General features: G+C 55.8%; 6 protein-coding genes across 6 annotated transcripts; 3 read left to right on the top strand and 3 right to left on the bottom strand.

Annotated features, from left to right (window-relative positions):
• Positions 1–133: 133 nt before the first annotated feature.
• Positions 134–4,697, bottom strand: KVR01_007214 (uncharacterized protein; the record flags this gene model as incomplete). The annotated part of the gene is made up of 6 exons (XM_044786708.1): positions 134–898; positions 951–1,983; positions 2,045–3,187; positions 3,250–4,176; positions 4,263–4,507; positions 4,621–4,697. The coding sequence occupies 6 exons, from the start codon at positions 4,695–4,697 to the stop codon at positions 871–873; spliced, it is 3,453 nt and encodes a 1,150-aa protein (XP_044643467.1). The 3' UTR covers positions 134–870.
• Positions 4,698–5,562: 865 nt separating this feature from the next.
• Positions 5,563–7,460, bottom strand: KVR01_007503 (uncharacterized protein). The gene is made up of 2 exons (XM_044783026.1): positions 6,600–7,460; positions 5,563–6,545 (listed from the first exon to the last, which is right to left on the bottom strand). Exons 1-2 carry the CDS (start codon positions 6,963–6,965, stop codon positions 5,979–5,981), a joined length of 933 nt encoding a protein of 310 aa, XP_044643756.1. The 5' UTR covers positions 6,966–7,460; the 3' UTR covers positions 5,563–5,978.
• Positions 7,461–7,588: 128 nt separating this feature from the next.
• On the top strand, positions 7,589–9,239 carry KVR01_007516 (uncharacterized protein). The gene is made up of 2 exons (XM_044785919.1): positions 7,589–8,292; positions 8,352–9,239. The coding sequence occupies exons 1-2, from the start codon at positions 7,595–7,597 to the stop codon at positions 8,929–8,931; spliced, it is 1,278 nt and encodes a 425-aa protein (XP_044643769.1). The 5' UTR covers positions 7,589–7,594; the 3' UTR covers positions 8,932–9,239.
• Positions 9,240–9,538: 299 nt separating this feature from the next.
• KVR01_007571 (uncharacterized protein) lies at positions 9,539–12,650 on the top strand. Its single transcript, XM_044788913.1, has 3 exons — positions 9,539–9,775; positions 9,827–11,272; positions 11,366–12,650. Exons 2-3 carry the CDS (start codon positions 10,999–11,001, stop codon positions 12,403–12,405), a joined length of 1,314 nt encoding a protein of 437 aa, XP_044643824.1. The 5' UTR covers positions 9,539–9,775; positions 9,827–10,998; the 3' UTR covers positions 12,406–12,650.
• A 260-nt stretch (positions 12,651–12,910) lies between these two features.
• On the top strand, positions 12,911–14,066 carry KVR01_007213 (uncharacterized protein; the record flags this gene model as incomplete). The annotated part of the gene is made up of 3 exons (XM_044784614.1): positions 12,911–13,357; positions 13,439–13,792; positions 13,887–14,066. The coding sequence occupies 3 exons, from the start codon at positions 12,911–12,913 to the stop codon at positions 14,064–14,066; spliced, it is 981 nt and encodes a 326-aa protein (XP_044643466.1).
• Positions 14,067–15,076: 1,010 nt separating this feature from the next.
• On the bottom strand, positions 15,077–16,792 carry KVR01_007380 (uncharacterized protein; the record flags this gene model as incomplete). Its single annotated transcript, XM_044795002.1, has 2 exons — positions 15,077–16,038; positions 16,750–16,792. The coding sequence occupies 2 exons, from the start codon at positions 16,790–16,792 to the stop codon at positions 15,077–15,079; spliced, it is 1,005 nt and encodes a 334-aa protein (XP_044643633.1).
• Positions 16,793–17,510: the final 718 nt, after the last annotated feature.

Below are 17,510 nucleotides of genomic sequence, written 5' to 3'. Positions count from 1 at the left end.
AGGTTGGAACATGGATTGATCGTAGCCCTCCCTCTACCATTACTCCTCGACGTTTTTGCCCCAAAATACATTATGGTCAGATGAACAACCGAACAATCTTTTTACACCGAGTGTAAACGACCTCTCAAAAGAGATGGCTCCAAAAAAACACTGAGATAGCAACAGTCGTGTCTCGCAATGACAATGCACAAGAGAAGCCGCCGACCATGGGCCACACAAACGTCTTGAACATCAGCAAAACATGCTGGAACGAGAATGTAACAGTTCAGGGGTGGGCCAGCTTGACAATTTGGGTCATACCCTGACTGTGACCACGACGAGGGTATATGTCTCTCACATTGGAGCGGCAGGAAGCTGCATCGCAAGAAGCGTCGGTCCAGGTGATCGCAACGTCGTCTGCCCACCATTTCTGTGGTTGGTTCCTGGCGGTGACGTCAATGAGAACCGAGGTGAGATTTTGCAGGCCGGCTGTCGAGTCCGGGATCAGAGGCCGAAGCATGCAATTGTTTTGGCGGGAGCAAGCTCTTGTGCTGGACACCGAGTTCCCCACGACGACCTCAGCCTGAGCTTCCTCGTCCCACGAAAGGCCGGTGATGTTGAACATGCAACTGGCTTTCTTGGACGCGCATCCGGCCTGCATACCGGTGAAGTCAAACCGGAAGCATGGATTGGCTTGAAGGTCACCAACGCTAATTCTTGCCAGCTGATCATCTTTCAAATCATTTGGAACCTGGAGCATCAGGTCTCCAGAAGATGGCTGGTAGGGCGCAGCTGAGCGAGGGATGATCTTGATGCCCTCAGACCAAGTGAGATGGCGGTAAGGACTGGGAGTGTGATCAGGGTCGATTTTATCAAGGTCGGTGCCAGGTGCTATGTGCAGGCCAGGGAGATCGTCAAACTGTCTCAGTGGTCAGCGAGGCATCAGCTATGGTAATCCAAGAGGCACTCACATCAATAACCATGTTGTTGTTGCCGGGGAAGTTGACGCAGGAGGGTGTTGCCGTCTCTTTTGGCTGTGACCGGGCCTTGAGAACTGAAGCAAGTGTCGAGTGTCCTTGAACAAATTCGAACTGGTGGAGCTCGGCCGAGTCACTCTGACCTGGAGTCGAATGAGATCGAGTCGAATGCGATGACGACTCCGATGATTCGGTTTGAACAGGTGCGCCCTGGAGAGGATTCGGACGAGGCCGAGGTACGGCACCCTTAGATCCACCGTGAGTTGGTCCGCCCTCGCCATTCTCGCCACTCTGAGTCCCTTGGCCACCTTGAGGAATTGGACTCTCCTGGCCACCTTGATTTCCTTGACCACCCTGTCCACCTTGAGGTGCAGGAGTTGAAGTAGGGCCGCCTTGACCCCCCTGGCCGCCTTGACCACCCTGTCCACCCTGAGGTGGTGCACTTGAGGAAGCACCACCTTGTCCACCTTGGCCGCCCTGAGGACGAGGACTCGAAGTAGGGGCACCTTGTCCACCCTGTCCACCCTGACCGCCTTGGCCACCTTCAGGAGCGGCACTGGAGGAAGAGCCGCCTTGCCCTCCTTGGCCGCCTTGGGGACGAGGACTGGAAGTAGGGGCGCCTTGTCCACCTTGTCCACCCTGGCCACCTTCTGGGGGTGCACTCGAGGAAGAGCCGCCCTGTCCACCCTGGCCGCCCTGAGGACGAGGACTTGAAGTAGGGGCGCCTTGTCCACCCTGTCCGCCTTGACCGCCTTGGCCACCTTCAGGAGCGGCGCTTGAGGAAGAACCTCCTTGGCCTCCTTGGCCGCCTTGAGGACGAGGACTGGAAGTAGGACCAGCTTGTCCACCTTGACCACCTTGGCCACCTTGTGGAGCAGCTGTGGAAGAAGCACCTCCTTGGCCGCCTTGACCACCCTGGCCGCCTTGACCACCCTGGCCACCTTGAGCGGGAGCACTGGATGAAGCACCACCTTGACCGCCCTGACCAGGACGACCGGATGTAGATGCCCGGGATGTGGGAGCAGGACTTGTGATGTTGACGGGCGCAGTTGTGTTCAATGACGGCTCTGAGGTGGGGAGTGGGCTACCGGTGGCATTTGCTGGGGGTCCAGAGGGCAAGCTTGAATTGGCCGGGGGCGATGGTTCTCCTGTTGGGAGAATAGTGGGAGCCGTCGAGTTAGCTGGTCCGGAGGCTGCAGGCGCAGTCCCGTTCGCTACGCTGGTGGCGTTTGCAGAAGGTGTGGCGGGCACAGTGCCGTTGGCAGATGTCGGAGCTGCACCGCTTGCAGAAGGGCCAGGAATGGCAGGTGCCGTTACGTTACCTGTCGGTGCAGGAGCGGTGCCGTTGGCTGCGGAAGGTGAAGGAGCAGTGCCTGACGCCGTGGTTCCATTGCCTGGGAACGGGGTGGGTGCGGTACCATTGCCAGATGCAGGAGCCGTTACATTTGTAGGAAGCGGGAGCGCCAAGGTGGTGGAGTTCAGCGACACAATAATGCTGGTGGCAGTCGATGCTGTTCCATTCGTTGTGATTATGGTGGTCGAGTTCAACGGCACAGAGGCGCTAGTCGAAGCCGGGACGGACTCCGTCGCATTGCTCGGTGCGGCTGCGGAGGTAGGCAGCGGAGAGCTGGCACCAGTATCAGATGGCGGCATTGCTGATGCTGTACCATTGCCTGTCGGGAAGGGAGGAGGTGTGGTAGAAGGTCCTGGCAGTGGCGGTAGGGACGTGTCCTCGGATGGTAGTGGTGCAAAGACGGTGCTCGAGTCAGTGATAATGATCAAGCTTGTTGCGGCAGCTGATCCGCTGATGCTTATAGTCGTGACACTTGTGAGGGCACCAGTAGACGAAACCTCACTTGGTGGGACGGAAGCAGAGGATTCACTGCCAGAGGGTGGGGGCGCAGCAGCTGTGGTAGGGCTTGGGGGGACGATGACACTTGTGACAGAAACTGTACCATTGGTGACGATGGTTGTGAGGCTGCCCGTGACCACGCCTGGAGGAGGCGCCGTGGTGTCTGAGCCAGTGGGCAGTGGAGCGACGGCTGTTGTGGAGTTGAGAGGTACGATGAGGCTGGTGGCAACGGCCGTTCCATTGATAAACACAGTCGAAACAATCGCTGGGATGCTGGTGGTACTATTGGCAAATGGTGGAGACGAGGGGATACCCGAGGCACTGGGCGACAGTGATGGTGGAGGCGTGGTGGTCGGCTCAGAAGCGGGAGGGGAGGGACCTGGAAGGAATCAGTGATCTGGCCAAAGCGAAAGAATGACGAGGGAATATGTGAAAGCATACCGGTTGAAGCCAGCACGGTCTCGGTGCTCAACGCGGTCACGGTTGCCACGGTCGTGAGAGATATCCCGACGGCTCCAGCCGAAGCAACGTAGGTGAACTCTGTCGACTCAGTGAGAGTGGCGATGGGGAGATCCCCTCTCGAGACTGTGTAGGTGAAAATGACAGAGGTGACCACTGTCGAGGGTGGAGGGCCTGGGATCTCGGTTGTCCCGGAGAACAAGGTGGTCGTCTGTGTGACGACTGCTGGGACCCCAGTTGCTGATGCCTCCTCAGTCGACGAGCTGCTAGCGGTTGGGCCACCAGGGATAGGGGTGGCCGCTGTGATTGTAATCACCTGCACTGATGATCCAGGAAGGCCAGGAAGTGTGATGGTGAAGACCGATGGAGATGGAAGGGAGGCAGCCGACGTGAGAGTGGTGAAGGAAGAAGGCACGGATAGTGAGCTGGCAACAGACCCTGGCGGAGGCTCTGCAGAGGCCACAGGAGCAGAGGTAGAGGTAGACTCTGCTGACCCAGGCCCGGTCACAGTGCCCACAGTGAGGGTAAAGCTGGCAGTGACCATGTGGTGACTGGAGCTTGAAGTGGGAGCCGGCTCAATGACCGTGTATGTGCTAGTCGCAACGACCTGGGGACTGTACCCTGAAGTGATTGTTGTCGTCAGGTAGAAGGTCGTCAGACCTGAGCCTGTGGGAACTGCTGGGGCTGTGGAAATTGCTGGGGCTGTGGAAATTGCTGAGCCTGTGGGAATTACTGAGCCTGTAGGAATTGGCACACTCGCAGGAGGTCCGGACCCGGTCTCACAACCATTTTCGGCAGGGCAGCCCTCGGTGAGGGTGACGGTGCCAATGTACATGGAACTTGTAGGGCCAACAGGGACTGTGAAAGTCTCCGCGAAGGTCATTGTCTGAGGTGGAGGGAACATAGACACTTTGAGGGACAGAGGTCATCAGCAATCGGATTTGCCAAGCAAGGAACAAAGACCGAGAGCATGAAAAGTTACCAACTCAACTTACCTGAAGAGGTGGAAGTCGTTCCCAGGGTGGACGGGGTGGACTCGGAAGGAAGCGGGTACGCAGTTGCAGAGAAGCTGGTAGAGACAGAAGTGGTGACAGATTCGGACTCAGGAAAGACAGTAACAGTGGAGACGGCGACGGTCTCGGTGCTGACCATGCTCATGACAGTGGTGGCGAACGAAAGGGTAGGCACAGGTGCTCCGACGGTGATGAAAACGGTCTCGGGAGCACAGGTTGCGGCGCCGCTGGAGGTCGAAGGCAGGCAGTCAGCATCTGCCCAGAAGGCCGAGACGCTTCGTGCGGATGGACGGAAAGACCATCCAGGGAGCTTGAAGGCATCGCCTCAAATAGAACTTACTCGTCAGAAGCCTGGGCCATGGCAAGTGGCAGTAAGGCCAAAGCCGCAAGAGGGCCCAATGACGCCCTGAAACGCATCTTGTCGGTCGCAACCCGCTCAGAATGCTGAGGTGGCGATGGTGACGGGGAGAAAGTGTGGCTGAAGATTGCCTAAGGCACAAAAGGATGTAAAAGCCGTCAAGATGCAGAAACGACAAGGAAGGGAATGAGGCCTTTCACTGATGGCAAACGAAAGACAGAAGACACTGTCGCCGTGGTGTCTGTGGGAGAGGTGCTGAAGTAAAGGGGATGGGTGAGGGTGGATGATGAGGGTGGATGGTCGAGAGCGTGGATGGGAACGAAGGTGGACGAAGAGGTGGGCGAAAGGTGCGAAAGAGAAGGGAACTGACACCTTGAGGGCAATGCTCAGTCGGAAGGGAAGGAAGTGTCTAGGTTAGGTGGAAGGGGAGCAGTTGTGCTGTATATGGAAGGAGCAATGCGCTTCCCGACCAGGCAGAGGCATGTATGGGTGCGGCCATCTACTCCTTCTTTCTCTTTCCCAACTACCGACCAATAGCAAGCAAACCTCCCTGGCAAGCTCGTGCTCGATGCCAGAGCTCGGCCGAGAATCTCGACGTCAGTGGAGGTCGTTCATGCCGGTGCAGCAGGCAGGTGAGGTGAGTGCGTGCATGGGAAGGAAGGGACAGTGGAGACTGGCATATCGACAAAAGAAGAGGTCTCATGATTTCCCCAGTGCCACCCGTGTGCTCCTCCTCGTCAAGGCACATTACTGTGGGACTTCGGATACCACATTGCCCATGGTAGAGATGGACTGTGTGCCTGCGCCGCTTGATGATCTCGCCTCTGACCGTGTGGTGTTCCCGACGAACCCGTGGGTGCGACGAGCAGTCCCCCTTGCCGTGCCATGCTGCTCCCCGTGTACATGTTGCCGTGCCCATGCATGACTTGCGCCGCCCAGAGAGCTGGTAAATTGGATGCATAGGGAACTACTGCCAAACATGACAGAACCTGACCTGCCATCTGCGCACAGCCGTCCAATTTGGTAGTGCCTGAGATGCAGCGGCCAAGAGCGTTCCACGGAGCCCCTTTCAATCCGTCAATCTTGCATTCGAGCCGTGTGCTTGCGTCACACTGTCCGACATGAAGAGACTCTTTTTCTCTGGGGCAAGTTTGATGCCGAGGCTGGTATAAAAGAACGAGACGAACGTACTGCCAAGGTTACAAATTGCAAACCTGATCACAGCCCTCCAGAAGTCTCGGAGACTTGAAACCATCTGAGATTGTTGACAAGAATTGTGGGATTTGTCTCGGATAAAAACAAAATCTCGACTCACCCACCCATCCATTCATTCGAGCCACTTAGATCGGATCGTCCGAGTATGGCGGTGGAGGGTCATCGCGCTCCTCCACCGCAGCACCACCTCGCCCGCTCGCCTCCGATGGCACAACAGCCCGTCCTTCCTCTGCCCTCGCCCCTTCTTCATTTGAATGGCCCCTCGCCTTGCCCTCCAGTTTCGCAACCCACAGGCCACAACCCGCCGTGGTGGTCAACAGGAAGAAAAAGCTCAGCAGCGGGATGAGCTCCAGCACCATGGCCATGGTGCCGAACCATACATAGTCCCAGGAGTATTTCTTCGCCTCCTCCTTCCTCTCGCTCCTGCTGAGCCCCCGCAGTTTGAACCACCTGTAGTGGCTCAGCTTCCCCAAGCGTGTCCCCGTGATGACGATGTAGGCCGGCGCACCAACGACAGGGATGAAGGTGAGCGGCAGAAAGACCACCAGCTCTATGATCTGTTTGAAGCTCCATGGCGTGTATTCGGCGCGCGACGTTGGCTTCCCAAGCATCTTGACAGAGTTGGGGGCGTCGGGGAAGAGTAGGCGGTGGGGGGCAACGAGGCTGGCAAGGTCGTGATCGATCAGGGTAGCCTACGAGGACATGTCAGCTTCCGTAGTGGTTTCCCGTTGGAAAAGAGAACTCACGTCAAAAACATCCACCCGCGCCTCGTCAACAAAGAAGCCCTCGAAGAGGGCCTGAATGATCACCAGCCCTTCTCCCAAGGTCAAGATCATGGCGCTGAACCATGCTCCTCGGCCCTGCCATATGGCCAGGAAAGCAACCTGCGGGAGGTATGCAAACAGGAACAAGATCAGGTAGACAGTTAGAGACACCAGCGACAACGGCAGCAGGCGTCCAGCCCACAGGGGCCAGAACTTGCCCTGCTTCGAGAAGTACCAGACGCCCTGGATCGGGTAAGCAGCCGAGCGGAAGGCGCGCCAGACGTAGTCCACGAAGTGCGAGTTCTTGATGCGGCCCGTGAGACTCGCTCGGGGGCGATCAGGTGGCATTTTTGGTGTCCTCTTGTCCTGGTCGTATATTTAAGGGGGGTGCAAGGGCGATATGTTGATATTCCGTATCGCAGTTGAAGAGTGTCGCGACTCGAGACGCGCTGGACGTTCCAAGGTTTTCAGGATGACGTCCCACCTGCAACAGGCCCCCAGCATCAGGCAGGCTCTGGGGAAACGCGGCAGCTAAGGTGGAGACCCAGACCCCGCCACCCGAGCTCTACTGCAGGGATACTCCTGTGACAGTCTCGGGTCCATCAATGATCGCTGCAGGCACAGCACCTCGAGCACGAAATGCATGCTTCACTCTGCATCGTCGACCTCGAACAACGACAGCTTCAACTCCCGTGCACAATTCCCACCATTGCACGTGATAAGATTCATGGACTGGATCGGAGAATCGCACCCACAAATCATGCATCCCTGCTCGGGTCTGTCACGGGCATTTATTTCAACACGATGATGATAAGGTTCGGTCGTGCGACGGCTGTGCTTATTAGCTTCGAACATGCGCAATGTTTTGGCATGTTCACCATCTCAGTAACTGCAAGCCTGAGGTCTCGACATCAAGACGGCATTCTCAGTGTGACATGTCGGAATGACAAGTCAGGGTGACATGTCAGCGCTCAGAAATGCTGGTCCTAACAAAGTCCACAATCGCAATCGCCGCCTTCACCTTCGTCAACGTGGTTCATGGCCTTGCAACCCGTGCAACATGCCCATCATCCCAATTGGCATCCGGGCCATCCGCATGTGCAGCCACGAGCAAAGCTCTGGGGATCTACCGTCATGACAAACTCTCGCCTTCCAGCTCATGGGATGGGCCCCTTGATTGTCAGGGTGAATTCTGCGTGTACTCTAACCAAGCCGTATCCAAACACCGTTGGGCTGTCTTGTGCACAACGCCTGAAGTCGCAAAACATGTCCAGTCCCATTTCTACATCCGGCCGAAAAGCCCAATTCACCCAGAGACACTTCTAGAGGCCATTCCATGTCATGTTGCCGAGATACCTGGGAAGGGCAGGGGACTGATAGCGAGCAGGAAGATCCTCGAGGGAGAACAAATCATAGCTGAAGATGCCATCCTGGCACTGCCTATCCATGCACATCTGGAGCTTCAACCCGAACGGCGGGCCAGTCTATATGACATGGTCCTGGAGAATCTGCCACGTGAGGCCAGGGACGAATTCTTATCCCAGGCTGGGGACGACGTCACTACTATTCTCAATCGCAACGGCTTTGAGATTCACACAGGTCGGGATGATGACGACGTACGATACGTCGGCGCCTTTCCAGAGCAGGCTTTGATCAATCACGATTGCAGACCAAGGCCAGTATTGCAGTTGCTAGTGGGAGTGAGCCAAAGCTGACACTTGCCTCTGGGCTTAGTCTCGCATATCACTTCCGTGGAATCACTCACATCACCATCGCGGTCCGGGACATTGAGGCAGGGGAGGAGCTCAGCCTGAGCTACATCGACGCGACACTCCCAACTCGCCACCGACAGGCGGGCCTGAGCGCCCTCTGGGAATTCAAATGCACCTGCAAGCAATGCCAGCTCGCCCCCGCCGAGGCCGAAGCATCTGAGGCGCGACTCGATCGCATCAAGGCGCTGGAAGACTCCCTTGACCACCCGGCCAAGAGCTTTCCGGCCGGCGACCTGAAGGCCCAGACGGGCGCGGAGTTGGTGCGGCTTTACGAGCAGGATCGGCTAGACGTCTATGTCGGATACGCCTACAGGAGGGCTGCCCTGAACTTCGCGGTCTTTGGCGACGCGCCGAATGCGACGAGGTTCGCGCGGCGGGCCCTGGAGGCTTTGCGGCGGCAGGGTGGCGCAGGACAGAAGGATCTGGAAAATATGCGAGGCCTGCTAACCGACCCGAAGGCGCACTGGAGCTGGGGCAGGCTGGTTGCGCCGCCGCCACGGCCGCGGCCGCAGCAGCATCGCAAGAGCGCCGGGGGTGTCTGAAATCAGGCTCTCGGCTCTTGAATCTGACTGGGGGCTTGGCCACGTGCGTGGGATCAACGTTCCTGGCTGATCTGGTCGCGGAGTGGTCAGCTTTGATCTGACCACAGGACCAAGAGAGCGGCAGCCAGATGAAATGGCCCTCCGAGTTCTGGTGAGAATTGCATCTGGACGGAGTACCCCCACGTTATCCCGGGCCTTTTGTGCATACTTGGAGTCGCACGCATGAACAGAAATGTCCTCTATCTTCCCAGGTTGTTGTCCGGCCATTTCGTGCACTATTTTCGGATTTAGGCGACAGTATCACATGTTGCGGCAGTGGAGCCAGCCTGCATATGATGGGCCTTGGATCGGCGTTTCTCCAAGTTAGCTGCCCGCTCAGGTGCAACAAATCAGGCTGCGACCAAGCAGGCATTTCTTTGATGGCTCGGCAGGCTGGGGATTCTAAGTTTGTGCCGTGGGTGGTGTGTATATGTGTGTCAGCTCCGGGAAACCATTCCAAAAAAAGTGGGATCCTGGAAGTATAGAAAAAGGCTCCAGCTAGCGTCGTTGGCGCCTCAGCTGTGGTGAAGGTGGGTGACACAAATATGGCCTAGCCCTCAAGTGCTTTCAGCTCCTCGTCCTGGCTTCCTTGCTTCTGGGTGAGCACGCGCGTAGTAATCCATACCAAAATTCCTTGCGGCTGCGCAGCCATTGCGCGCCGCTTTGCTTACTTATTCATTGCGGCCCCCGAGCCGGCCCATATCCACACCCCCTTCTCAGATATTCCCACCACCTTTCACTGAGCCGCCGGACGGGTGGTGGCCGCATCCCGTTGTTTCTGAATAGAGAGAGAGAGAGTGTGTGTGTAAGTGCGTGCACGTATGAGATCCCACAACCAGAATTCAGACCATTTCAGACCACCTCTTTCCCAATTGTGCGCTCTTACACCCCGAGCCACCTCGGCCTCTTCGTCTTCCTCAGCTCGTGGAACTACCAGTTGAAGTAGATGCGCAGCTGGCTAGTCCGCGCAACACGCACTTGGATGTGTAGAAAAGGCCACCAACTCGCCTAACCGCCTGGTTGCCTTGAAACAGCATGACCTAATAATGGCAAAAGGGAACAACCCCGAACCTTCCCCCGTCCCCCTCCTAATCTTGCCCGCACTCACTCTCCTCGGTGTCCACGAGACCCGACCAACAAACTCCGCCTTGCTCGCGGTGGAGGCTTTGCTCGAGTGTCCCCCCCCCCCCCGCCCCCACCCCTTCTCATCCGCGGGATGAAGTCACAATTGTTGAGAGCATGACCACCCATCATGAAGCCTCTCGCGCCTCTCTTGACTCCCAAGCGAGGGGCCTGCCGGGTATACCCGAGTCACACTTTTGCAGTCCCCGCCTACTATCTACTCACCGGGAGGTACAAGGCGGATTTTCCTGATGGCCCTCCTCAACAGGCCACAGGCTCAGCCCACCGCTCAGCCCACGAGGCCAAATGATGAGGAGTTCGTCCCTGTGCCGGAGACGGTGTCATACCTTCCCACACTTGGCAAGTCAAGCCCCAAAGTGCTGGAATGGGTGTGTACGTCACAGCCCTTTGCCCGGAGGTACCAAGATAGCCGCCGCCCCTCGGATCCAACTCACAGGCGCCTGCCTGTTGCATGTGTTACTCACTGGAAGCATCTGGAAGTGACGCCGACCCCCAAAGCCACGATGGAGGATCTGAGGTATGGTGACACGGGTTGCCTCTTGGAGGGCCTGCGTGGTTTGCCCTGACTGATACCTGCTTCCGGGCCTGAGTATATCAGAGCAGGGAGGGGCCCAACAGGTTGCCTGGCTCCTGTGGTTGGTTTCTTGAGCAAGAAAGAGTCACCGTGCCGGCCATATCTTTGACAACATCTCACACATGATTCTTTCATCCTAACGGTAGACCGTATTGTGAAACATTATACCTGTCTACTCAACGATCCCACTCAGCCGAGTTTCCCACCATCCAACCTCAATAATCTCGACTTGTCACAAGAAGATATATATCGAGACTCCACCCAAGGTTCCCATCCGGGCCTTCGACTGAGGAGAACTAGTACATACCATCATGGCTCCTAAAAGACCTTGTCACCAGCGCGGGTGTGGAGCAAAACGGGTTCGCAAGACGTACAGAGGCGACAAACATTATTCACACTACTGCCAGGACCACACGTGCCAATGGATAGCCGACACCAGCTCCGGCCACTTGCTGTTCTGTCCCACACCAAGAGAGCCCCACCTCAAGTGCTGTGCCGTCCATGGGAAGTGTAGGGTCCAAGGCTGTATGCGCCAGGCGCCACGGGACGTTGATGCAAACCGTCTTCCGTGGATCTGCTCTGAACGTAAGCACATTATCATCCCTTCCTTTCCTTCGGGCACGTCTTCCCTTCCGGGTTCACAGTTCCAGCTGACCTGACGGGCTGTCTGGACATTAGATCAATTAGAGGAGATGCGCGAAAAGATCCGCCGGGAAGAAGAGGAAAAGCGACGAGCCGAGGAAAGCAAGAGAATGAAAGAAGAAGAGAGAGAGATACGGCGCCAAGACCGACGCATGCGCCGCGACCACTACATCCGGGAGGAGGTCAGAAGAAGGCTGGCAGAGCTCGAGATCCGACGGGTCGCGGAGCAGAACGCGGAAGAACGCCGCCGCCGGGCACAACGGGAAGAAGAAGACAGGCGGAAGCGAGAGTTCGACGAGCGCGTAAAGCTGGAGGTCGCAAAGCTGGAGGCGGAGCGCAGAGAGCGCGAGGACAAGAAGCGGCGTGAGGACGAGCGGCAACAAGCTCACGACAAGGACGTCGCCGACCGAACCAGGCGCGAGATGCGGGAGAAGGCAGAGGAAGAAAGGCGGAAGGCGGAAGACCAGAAGAGAGCCGAGCAGAGGATCAGGGACGAGATGAGATTGGAGGCTGAGCTAAATCGGCATGAGGAGGAGCGAAAAGAGCGCCAGCGCAAGGCGGAGATCGCCCACGAGGTCGAGGTGGAGCTCATGAAGGACCGGGAAAGAAGGGAGGCGGAAGATCGTCGGAGGGCAGACGAGCAGCGACACGATGGTGAAGTCTATGCGAGGGGCGTCGAGGATGCAAGGAGGGCTGTCCGAGAAAACGAAGCCCGGATCAATGCTGAGGTGGACGAAATGTGGAGGACCCGAAGGCAACAACTCGACAGGGAGGCTGAGGAGCGCCAGCAGGAGGAGGACCGTCGGCGGAATCGTGAGCGGGACCGTCAGCGGGATCGCGAGGAGCGGGAACGTGAGCAGGAACGTGAGCGGGAACGTGAGCGGGATCGGGAGCGGGAGCGGAGGCGGGATCGGGAGCGCGATCGCGAGTGGGATCGCGAGTGGGAGGCAGGAAATCGACGCTCAGGTGATGACTGGCGCCGCTTTCGAGTCACTACCGAGTATTGTCGGTGCAACGAACCTCCGGCTCGATGCCGGTGTGAGGACCCCTTCCGCCCTAGAGGGTGTCGATACTAGGATGCCCTCCCATGCTACTGGCACCAAGCATGGACGGTAACGCTGGTTACGGGGACAACAAGGAAGCGCTGATTAGAGGGGGTATTCACAGTGTGATCGTGGTTTATGGCTAGGCGTTACGAAGGCGTTACCAAACTCTGTTTTTGTCGCATCAGTCACATGTTGCGGCTCGGCACCAGACATAGCAATGTTTTAATATCGTCGGAAAGTTACATAGGACGACTAAATTGAACTAAATCTGACCACCTGCCCGTGTCCGCATTGACTTGGTCGACCGGTGAGGAATTAGAGTTCAGTCGCCTGCCCCGATGGGGAGATGCCAGCCCTGGGGGACTAATAACCTCGAGCCATCGTTGGGTGCATATAAGGTAGCGAGGTTACACTCAAGTGCTAATTACTTACAGGAGTATGGACTACGAAACGTATGACCGTCCTGCGTTATTTCCTACCTAGGCACTTTGTTATTCCGTGCTAGCGTACAGAACATCATCAGTCGTTTAAAAGTATGGCGGATACCCTGCTATCAGGTCCTTGTCCAACGGCATTCGAACCATTCGTCAAGAAGCCCTTAGATATGGCAGCCATACGCACCGTCCATGTCCCGCATCTCGGCGGGATCGAAGTTGGCTACGCCATTTCAGGAGCCGGCACTTCAGATGTGTTCAAGAATGGCAAGCCCACTTGTGTCCTGATCAACGCCCTGCACACCACAGTCGCGTTCTGGCGGGCACAGTTTGAAGACGAGAAGCTGACGAGCGCGGCGAATCTCCTTGCGATTGAGCCTCTCGGCCATGGCGCAACGGTGTCCTCTACTGATGATTTCACCTATTGGGATACTGCAACCATGGCTCTGCAGGTTATGGACAAGCTCGGTGTCGAGAAGGCATTCGCTATGGGCACCAGTCAAGGCGGGTTCGTAGTCGCGCGGATGGCTCTTTTGGCCCCGGATAGGGTGAGTGTTGTCCATTATTCCTTAATAACCTAAAGTCTTTGCTCTGTCGAAATCGGATGCTAAAACGCCCCCATTCATCAGATCCAAGGAATCGTGCCTATCGGTACATCAATGGACGACGAGTCAGAGGAGACACGAAGAAAAGGGTCTTGGGACGCTCACGCTATTTGTGACCCATACTTGGACCGCTGGTCCAGCCCCACGCCTACTCCGGACTTCGTCATAGACGAAGACTGGTGCAGAAACGTCCCAGCCCTCGCCTTCGGTGACGGCAGCACACCAGAGGCCTTACAATTCTGGTATGACACCTGGAGAACGCTGTATAGTGGCGACGAAGGGCGCAAGAAGGCTAGATCAGCGATCTCGTGCTTGGTCGAAAGAGATGGCCTTCTCCCGAGGCTACCAGATGTCAAATGCCCAGTGCATTGGTTACATGTGAGTATCTCCCTGGTCTCCCAATAACCATCATCAGATCACCTTCTCCCTCAAGCCACGATGAACAGCCGCTGATGTCTCCTGGCTGCGGAAGGGAACAAAAGATGCGATATGGCCAGACATCATCGCTCGTGAGCAGATTGAGCTCTTCACGGGCTCGCCGTGGACCAAAGCCACTGTACTCGAGGGCGGAAGCCATTTCTTAAGCGTCACTCATGCCAAAGCAGTCAATATGGTTTTGCTGGAGATGATCGACAAGTTTGCCCAGCTGTAAATTGTTTCTGGACACAGTTTAGGTGATTGGCGAGATCGGACAGGATCCGAACTGTGGTGCTCAGGCCAGTGCCAACTACATATTGATAGTATAAGGGCTGCAGGAGTGGCTTGGTGCAACATCGCATATCGTCTATTAAATGTTGCTTTTTTTTTGTTTTTTTCCCCAAGTCAAAGCCACGAGCTTTTTCCGAATTTCATGGCTGTGCTAGCGGGTCTTAGGTGTCGCCCACAAGACTGAAGGTCCCAGCGTTTTTTGTCTAGAAACATCCAGTTCGTCATTTCATGTCTCAGAGACGGTGGCTAGCAATGGCTAAACGAAGGTCAAACATTCTCGATATCGTCAACTTTCACGGAATCGTGTTCTGCAAATTCCTCATAAATCTCAAATGGTTGCTTAAAAACATTTTGAAAATCATGGTTAAGATATTCTTACGCGGTAAGACTTGGACGCTTACCGCCATGGCCTTACTCATAATCCTTACCTATCATAATATTCTCAGGATCTACTATTTGAGCAAACTCAACAACATCTTACGGAAGACCCGGCCTCCCATACCGAAGAGGGAGGCGGAAGATGCTGGTTTTGGGTACGTGTTCTACGCGACATGCATTCCCTACGCCTGCTCTGCGCTCGTCAATATTCACCAGCTGCAAAAGTCGGGCAGCGCCGTCTCAATCCATGTCCTTTTCTCTGATCAGGTGCCGCAAAGCTACATAAAGACTTTTGAGGCACCTGGGCGGCTAGTGAGTATCGCCGAAGAAATTTGTGGTGAGGGCTACCTTGTCTTGACGGCAATAGGAGATATTAAGAGTGAGGATAAATATACTGCTGGGTCAACGGTAGATTTGGATCAGGTGAACTGAATACAAAATTTGGCTGCTGCTGTAGAGAGTTGGCATGAGCCAACGCCACCCATTTTGATGGAACAGTAGGGAACCTCAAGTACTAAATGATCAAGTATCTTGTGTGGTTCAACAAAACATCCATCTCTTTTCAATCATGAACTGCTACTTCTTCCTGGCCATGATCATCGTGACGGGAATGGCAAAATCAACCGTTCCGCCGCCCTCGTCCATTGCGGCCTCAAATTCCCTCCATTCAGCACTCCGCCAATCTTTCTCCCCATACTGCAGAAACAGAGACGCCATCGTCTCTTTAATGCGCTCGGCGGTGCAACCCTTCAAAGCCCAACCATCCGTATCAGTCCTCCACTCGAAGCTCTCATACTCAGGGTCAATCCTAGACCGCCGACTGACCCCGGCCTCCTTCGGCGGACCCACCTCCATAGGCCACTCCGCCTGCCCCTGAGGCACATTAACCCACACCCTCCTCACGTCCCGCCAGAGCTCCCTGTCCAGCGGCACAAAGTTGAGCCCCAGCCCCACCTGCCCGGGCTTCATCCGCGAGAATATCGTCTCGAGGTTCTCGTCGGCCACGCGCCGGAAGTGCATATGCCCAAGGGCCCTCCACGCCGCGTCGGCGCGCTCGTTGTCGAGTATGGTGGCGTTCAACACCCCGTAGAACACCGACGCCACGGTCCCGCCGGGCCGCAGGCCCGCGTGAATGCTGGCAATGGCCGTCTCGACGTCGGTGAAGTGGAGGCACTCGCAGGCGAAGGCCATGTCGACGGAGCCAGGGTCGAGGAAGGAGTCCTCGCCCCTGTGCTGGTGGAAGGAGAGCCTGGTGTCGGGGTAGTCGTCCGCGCGCACTAGTTCTCTGGCCGTTGCGATGTTGCTCTCCGATGGGTCCGATAGAATCATGTGTTTGACGGGCTCGCTCTTCGCGTAGGAGTTGGAGAGGAAGCTGGCGGCGCCGATGCCGCAGCCTGTGCCGAGCTCGTGCACTGTGTTCAATGGGCCCTCATGATACTCGATCCATTCACGCCACAGGGAGTCGGGGTATGAGGGTCGGTTGCGTAGGTAGTGCTTCCAGACATCCAATTTCAACGCGAACGGGAAGGCCTTGCTTTCTTGCAAAATTGTGGTGGACATGTTTGGCACTACAGGATACCGGATTCGCACGAGAGGAGTCAAGATAGCAGGTACAAAGGAGTATATAAACGGTTCTAGTGAACTATCTGTTGTTACGGCTCAGTAGAGGAACTCAGAAAATACAAGTAGTTCCAGGAGTCGCTTTAGGCAATCGAGGACGGCTTAAGTAGGCGCTCGACATATTCTCACCCTCTTCATTTGACGTGGCCGGATCCTAGAACTTGAACCGGACCGCAGGATCATAACCAGCTTTGTAAGCCGGCGTCACAACCTTGGAAGTCAGAATCGCATCGTGCTGTTGAACATGCTGTGAACCGATTGCCGGGGAAGCCCCATGTGACAAGGGGATGATGATACCATCCAAAAACTCACAGTAGACTTCCAGCCTACCAGTGACCCGAAGCTTTGGCGCTAACTCGGTATTGTGACACAAGGTGAGATTCAGAACCTTATTGTGCGGCCGAGCCACATGGACATGGCTTCCGAGACTGAGGCCACAAGGTGATTTGATGGAAGAGCCATCATAGTTGAGACATGCTTTTGGGGTGCAGGAGACTAGGCCCGTCGTGTAACCAAGCGGCCACTTGCGCGGTGCAACTAAAAACTACTAATAAGATTCAAAGATGCCCAGCTCACATTGATCGGGAAAGTCATACTTTCTAGTCCATGGGCAATACACTACCACCTACGTAGCTTCAACACTACTACCAATAGGATTACAGGGCTATTCATCATGTCCAAAACACTTGTGCACAACTACATCTTGAGTGTACCGTCTATGAGAGATACCACTGAGCCGATTGCACTGTCGGCTACCCAGGTTCCATTATTGAACCCGCGCAGTGATATCTTCATCCTGGTTTAGCGGAAATGCATGTTGAAGATGCGCAAGGGTATAAGTTAATCGTTGTTCTGCCCTGGGGAGTTTCAGTGTAGGGCAGTGGTGCAGACGCAGCGGGTAGGAGGTGGGCCTGCAGGGGATATACTGAGTGAATAAAGCTGCCACACCTACACTTTATGCCCTCGAGGCCGAGAGGTAGCCTTCCCTTCTCTCTATCTTCCTCAAGCAGATCTACTTGTTTTCGAGCATCGAGCCACTATGCTGTGAAGCCCAAGTGACGTCTCGCTATGACGTCGCCACCAGTGACAATCTCCTTAAGCTCGAGACTATCAGCTAAGAAGAAGTAGATGGGGGTAAAGAGGACTGTTAACTATGGTACATACCTTCCAGTGGACCTAACGCTTAGCGACACCGTTAACGATAGTGCCGATGGCGACAACAAGAAGGCCTAAAATGATGTTATAGTGCTCAAACCATCAAATACGACCTCTTCTTGCTAATCCTGCCTTTGAGAGCGGGATTAAGGGATAGTTGGGGCAGCTTCTGGCATGCTGACTACGTAGTAGAACGAAGCAATGGACTCTTTACCTAGCCCCCCCCCCCCCAGAT

Source organism: Diaporthe batatas (genome assembly GCF_019321695.1).
Source record: "Diaporthe batatas strain CRI 302-4 chromosome Unknown Contig00008, whole genome shotgun sequence".
NCBI classification, from domain to species: domain Eukaryota; kingdom Fungi; phylum Ascomycota; class Sordariomycetes; order Diaporthales; family Diaporthaceae; genus Diaporthe; species Diaporthe batatas.
The sequence above is the reverse complement of the archived record's forward strand: the minus strand, read 5'-3'. Positions and strand labels throughout refer to the sequence as shown.

Bases quoted from the DNA above. Each gene is read 5' to 3' on its own strand.
- KVR01_007503 (XM_044783026.1), bottom strand. From the start codon at position 6,965: ATGCCACCTGATCGCCCCCGAGCGAGTCTCACGGGCCGCATCAAGAAC. The intron at 6,546-6,599 runs GTGAGTTCTCTT...ATGTCCTCGTAG, and splicing joins CGCGGGTGGATGTTTTTGAC to GCTACCCTGATCGATCACGA.
- KVR01_007571 (XM_044788913.1), top strand. From the start codon at position 10,999: ATGGCTCCTAAAAGACCTTGTCACCAGCGCGGGTGTGGAGCAAAACGG. The intron at 11,273-11,365 runs GTAAGCACATTA...TCTGGACATTAG, and splicing joins TCCGTGGATCTGCTCTGAAC to ATCAATTAGAGGAGATGCGC.
- KVR01_007516 (XM_044785919.1), top strand. From the start codon at position 7,595: ATGCTGGTCCTAACAAAGTCCACAATCGCAATCGCCGCCTTCACCTTC. The intron at 8,293-8,351 runs GCCAGTATTGCA...CTCTGGGCTTAG, and splicing joins AATCACGATTGCAGACCAAG to TCTCGCATATCACTTCCGTG.